This window comes from Ammospiza caudacuta, chromosome 5, assembly GCF_027887145.1.
Source record: "Ammospiza caudacuta isolate bAmmCau1 chromosome 5, bAmmCau1.pri, whole genome shotgun sequence".
Taxonomy (NCBI): Eukaryota; Metazoa; Chordata; class Aves; order Passeriformes; family Passerellidae; genus Ammospiza; species Ammospiza caudacuta.
The window spans coordinates 9,806,467-9,812,466 of record NC_080597.1 but is presented as its reverse complement, the minus strand read 5'-3'; the positions used below and the strand labels follow the sequence as shown (position 1 = coordinate 9,812,466).

General features: G+C 43.2%; 1 protein-coding gene across 1 annotated transcript in view; it reads right to left on the bottom strand.

Moving 5' to 3' along the window:
* Positions 1 to 2,280: 2,280 nt before the first annotated feature.
* LOC131557484 (tyrosine 3-monooxygenase-like) overlaps positions 2,281 to 6,000 on the bottom strand; it is a 28,282-nt gene continuing 24,562 nt past the window's right edge. The window contains exons 11-12 of the mRNA XM_058804749.1: positions 4,520 to 4,653; positions 2,281 to 2,440 (exon numbers count right to left, since the gene is read on the bottom strand). Of these exons, the coding sequence (XP_058660732.1) occupies positions 2,281 to 2,440; positions 4,520 to 4,653 (294 nt within the window). The remainder of the gene's footprint in view (positions 2,441 to 4,519; positions 4,654 to 6,000) is intronic.

The window sequence follows — 6,000 nt, the reverse complement described above, 5'->3', positions numbered from 1 at the left end:
TTCCAAATATAGGTCTGTTCTGAGTAATAGCCAAACTCAAGTCTAAATTCCACATTCAGCCCTTTCAGAGGGAATACATGAAAAAGACCCTATGGCCCAGAGAGTCCGTCTATAGAAAATATTTTGATAGCTCTTCCGCTCTGGCATTATCTTCCACTTAAAAAGAAAGAGAAGGAAAACACACAGAACTGGAGCACATGATTTAATTTTCACTGTAAAAGGACTGATTGATGAAAATAATACTTCTGAAAACAATCTGTTGTGAACTATCAAATATTTTTGCCTATGCACCAATTGGCAGGAAGCAGACAGATAAATTATTACAATATGTAAGGAAACAAATTGCTCTGAAGAGGAATGGTATTTGTGTGTGTGTGTTTATGAGCAGGATAAGTAGAATTAAACCCATAAAAGCATGCTGAGAGATCATCTTCCATCACAGCAGAAATATACTGGAAGCAAAGGAACTCACTTCAGCTCTGTCCCTGGCTGAATTTCTAGCAAAACAGGGTTTATGATATGCAAGTGTTCTCCTGGAGTAGAATTTTTAAACAAATTAAAATAAAAAAGGAGATTGGGATGTTCCTGCTGTTAAGAGGAAGGGGGTCTCACAGCCATTTTTGCCAAGATACTTCAAAATTTTTCAGACATCACCACATTTTAATAAAGAGGAGCAGTTGCAGCAGATCCACAGATCCTGAATATTGCTGCTCATGGGAAAATTTTTGGAAGTGCTGTAGACATGGAGCTTTAAGAACCAGCATTCTATTAACTTCCAATAAGACAGTTTCTATAGAGCCTGACAAGTGGAAAAATGACAGTGAGATAAGGTCTGTATGAAATAACAGCCTGTGGATTGCTCTGTGGTGTCTGTGTACGTGTTCCTATCCCACAGTGAGAAGCTCAGGCAGAGATGGTAGCTCATTTTCTGATAACTCCTTTTCCATCAAAAGCCAAACCACATCACATTTTCCCCAGAGCTCTGTACACTGGGTACTGGGCAGCTGGTGGGTAGCGGTGGACAAGGCAGCCACATGCTAAATACAATTTTGAATAAATAAGTAGAGCTCCTAAGTGGCACAGGATAAATATTCTTTTACACTTGTAGATAACTATCGCCCAGCTTGAGCCATGAGATCCACATTTTCCCTTCTCATGGCTGTAACCTGCATCAACCCCCTCTGCTTGCACTGCTGCTGAGAGGAGAGGGAACCCTTCTGGTCTGAACCATCATCTTCTTTTCCTCTATTTGTGCATTGTAGAGGAAGGAAGGGGACACAAACAGCATGAAAGTCTGGACTGGGCAATAATAAGACTGATTCTGGGAAATGTGACCTGTGGAACATAAATAAATTCCAGGTACATCTCAGGAGCTGGAGAGGGAGACGAGACGAGTTGTGGAATATACCAGATATTTTTTCTATTGCAAAGCTATATGGCTGCTAGTTGTTGATCTTAGGTTTTCCACCAGGTGTTCCATAGATTTGACCTTTTGATGATTACTGCAATCATCATGACATCAACAAGAGGCAAAGATTTCTAATGGTATCCAGGGGAATCTGAATTCCATGAAAAAAGCAATGGAAGCTGATTTGCTAAAGGGCTTTTTACAAACCTTTCCTTACACAAGAATTTCCTTCCCAGGAGTTAGATTTCCCATTCAAATTAAGCATCCTTGTATGTGACAGAGCCTTCCTTTTCTTTCAATGAAGGTACAAATATTCTGTGATCTTAAATATGACAAGAAATTATCTTGTTGTATTCCAAGGCTACTGAATGAGTACTTAATAGTGAGCAGAAGTGCTCCTCTAACAAACTCTTGTATTTGCATATTTTAGGGGACCATTCATAGTTTGTGGGCAATAGGTGATGCTAATTACTTGCAGCAAGGAGCTAGCCAGCCTAAGAAGTTGTGATCATACCATTAAGGCAGCAAGTACAATGCTGTGTGGATGAAAAGTTACTATGCTGTTTTGTGACAGATAACTTGAAAAGGTGGCAAGGGAAGGAAAAAAAAACCTGTAAGAGTCCCATAACACATAAGTATGCTCATATCACCTACCAAAAATTGGAGTAAGGCTTGTTTGTGATTGAAACATTCTAAGCAGGAGCTCATTATTTCGTCTAAGTCAGCAGCCTAAATTACAGTGGAAAGATTACCTGAACTGAGCTGGTCTGTGCATTTAAGATTTCTGCCTGTGAGCACAACTTCACTAAGCCTCCAAGTGCTAGCACCACCTACAAGTGTCTCAGTGGCAGGTGAGATGTACTGCTGTGGTTTTAAAAGAGGTTTTCAATGGCCAAGCAGAAGTTTTCCAGCTCCTCTTTTATCTGGTGGAGTGGCCTCTTGACTTTCTGTGGTGTGTTCAAAACCTCTATGCTGCTGGTGAAGGGGTCGTAGCGCAGAGCAAAAGGCTTCTTGATCCTCATGGCGTAGCTCCTGTGGGGAGACAGGACAGAGCTTCTGTTTCAAAAGGAGCAAAACCTGCAGGACCTCATTTCTCAGGGTGCACTCATGGAGCAGAGGCTGCTGTGACACCTCCCCACTGCTGCTCCTGAGCTTTGCCTGGTGCAGCACACCCTGCCCAGGGCTGAGCCACTCGCATCCCCAAAGTTCTGCAGGGCCTGGTGTCAGCCTGCCTGGCTGAGTTTGAGCCCCTCACAGCCCCAGAGATCTGCAGGGCCTGGTGTCAGCCTGCCTGGCTGAGTTTGAGCCCCTCACAGCCCCAGAGATCTGCAGGGCCTGGTGTCAGCCTGCCTGGCTGAGTTTGAGCCCCTCACAGCCCCAGAGATCTGCAGGGCCGGGTGTCAGCCTGCCTGGCTGAGTTTGAGCCCCTCACAGCCCCAGAGATCTGCAGGGCCTGGTGTCAGCCTGCCTGGCTGAGTTTGAGCCCCTCACAGCCCCAGAGATCTGCAGGGCCTGGTGTCAGCCTGCCTGGCTGAGTTTGAGCCCCTCACAGCCCCAGAGATCTGCAGTGCCTGATGTCAGCCTGGCTGAGTTTGAGCCCCTCACAGCCCCAGAGATCTGCAGGGCCGGGTGTCAGCCTGCCTGGCTGAGTTTGAGCCCCTCACAGCCCCAGAGATCTGCAGGGCCTGGTGTCAGCCTGCCTGGCTGAGTTTGAGCCCCTTGCAGCCCCAAATTTCTGCAGTGCCTGGTGTCAGCCTGCCTGCTGGGCCCCGTCTGTGCTCTCACCGCTCTGCCTTCACACAATTCAGAGTTATTACAACCACAAGCTGAGGAATGCAGGAGCACAGCATGTCTGCCGCCTTCACTTCCAAGAAATAACCTGGAGCAGCTCTTTCTGTGTTATATTCTAAAAACCTGTTGATACTAGGCATCCTGGGCTATTTTTCTGTCTCTATTAAAAGAAAAAACACGCTTGCCATTTTCTACAATATTTCCATTAAGTGCACGCTGGTAGGAACCCCCTGTACTGATGTTGCCTTATGTTTTCCGTGCTGACAGATTCTTGTGCTTACAGTTATTTTGAGCAGCCTTGGCTGTGCAACTGCTTTGAAAAAAATGTATGAAAAAGCTCCATGCCTGAGAGTGGTGTATTCCTTGTCCTCATACGTTCTTTGCAGGTTTGTCTGAGTCAAAAGCTTTGCAAGTCCTCTCTCCTCTGCCAGGGAGTTCTCACCCTTATTTTTACATATATTAAAAATTTAATGTGAACATTTAGGTTTAAGATGATGAGCCTAATTAGCCATGGCTATAGCCCCAGCAGACACTGCTTCTGGGGAAGAGGAGAAGAGAGTAGGGAAGAAGTCTGGCTCAGGCTCCCTTCCTCTAATAAATTCCTCATTTCAGCTCCTGCATGCTCCCCAGTAGCTCCACAACCAACATCCTGCCTGCAGCCAGAATTGGTCATGTTGTTTTAAATGTTGGAGATGAAGGTCAGAATTTAAACCCTGCTTATTTTTTTTTTAAAGGAAAAAGAAACAAACATCCTTACTGCACAACATCGCACAGTTGAGGAAATGTGTTTAGAAACACCTCAAGCTAATTTGAAATAATGTTATTTAGGTTGCAGACAGCTACTTTGTAGAAATTAGGTTGCCCGTGAATGTTGATTCTGGATTCTTGTGCAGATATAATCAGAGCAGAAAGGCAATCTTGTTTTCAAGCCTCCTGCTGATCCTTGTTAATTCCAGAGACTGCTATGAAATTTCTATGTGACCTTGGGTAAATCAGTTCTTCACGACCTCCTGTTTGTATGGACTAGCACATAGGGTGGGATTGCACTCTCACAGCTCAGTTACAGAATTTACTTCAGAAGGTGCTAAAATGAAGCATTGTTAAGATGAAGCAGGGGACAGGGCATAGCAAAAACAAATTCTGACTTTCTGTGAACCTTTTCTGAGATAAGCTTTACTTTGTGGTACAAAAGCCACTATGCAGGTGCAGTGAGATAGCCTGGCATGGTTGTTGCAATAATTTGTAAATAGAAGTATTTGAGATTAAGAATCAATCCAGTGTGCGCCCCTCAATGAAAAAACCCACAAACACTTTACTTACTGAAGCTTGACCTTGGCATCTTCCAGGTTTTCTGCAATGAAATAGACAGGCTGGAAGGCTTGATCCTGATAGGGGTGAACTGCAGTCACTTCTGGATCAAAAGGCTTGTACTCTGGCTCCTTTGACAAAGCATACTTTGGAGCAGGAACAACACCAGTTAGAGCAGGTGAATGAACAGAGAAAGAATTAGTCCCTGCTGGGCAGTAAAATTCTCTTTGGGGAATAGTTAGGGGTAATAGAAAGTCCTGTTCTTTCATATGTCCGAGCTAATTTTCATAATTAGCAGTTATTAAACCAAATAATAAAGATTTTTAATATAAAAGAATATATATATATATATATACATATATGTGTATATATATATAGCCTGCATTACAGTGATGTACAACTGGATAGCACAGCCATGTCCTCTGACAGGGAGGGGAGAGTCTATGCCACCCCCAAAATATAAATATCCAGAAGAAAAAAATATCATGCTGCTTTTTTTCAGATAGTATCACAGAAATTTCACAGTCCTGTCTAGCATTACTTTAGAGTCCCCTAGCCCTTGTCACAAATTTCATGCTTCCTGCTGCAATGAAGATCAGAAGGCAGAATATTTCTGGAATTGTATGCACAGCTCCCAGGCCAATATAGCAACCTAAAATCTTCCCTGAAATCCAATATATAAATAAACACTATACTGCATCTGTACATTTGTATTTTTGAACCCATAGAGGTTCTTCTATATGTTTTTCTCCAGCTCTCTTACATTGTCCCCACCAGGCAAATATGAATTTTATAGAAGCCACTTCTGTCCACACTGCAGTCAAAGGTGCATCTACATAGTCTGTTTACAAATATTGGAAATGCCTTTTCAACCAGCCACCAGTTTTACTTGCACAGAGTCCTGGGAAGGCAAGGAGCTCATCCCATCAATGTTGAGATCCTTTTTCTCACCTTCAGACTGGACAGTGGGCCCCATTCACCTAGGGATATTCTTTTAGTACCCACCCTTCTCTGAGATCTGTCTCTTTCCCTTTCTCTCTTCTTCTCCAGCCTTCAGGAGACTCCCTTCACCCTTTTATAATCCAAATGTCAACTCTCAGGGTGCTACTTGTAAATAACTGGTAACAGTGGGTGATGTTGCTCAATTCAATCTTCTAGTTGGAAAAATTCAGACAGTGCTCCTAAGCACATATTTAGACATTTCAATGAACTGGTGCAGAAATAAATACCAGGCTTTAAAAAAAATACAAACAAACCCAAAAAACCAAAACCCCAAAACTCCCAAGAATATATAAAAGATGATGTTTTCCTTGCTCTTCATTTGCAGTGTGTAATTGAAGAGTAAACCTTGGATAGCACTCATACAATCTAAGATGGTTGGTATACACAAACACGAGGCTGCTCTTAGAATCTCAGAAGCTCTGGGGAACGAATGGGAAAAGATTTCAGTAACTCAAAACCCGACAAGGGTCCCACTATAGTGTCAGTGTTGA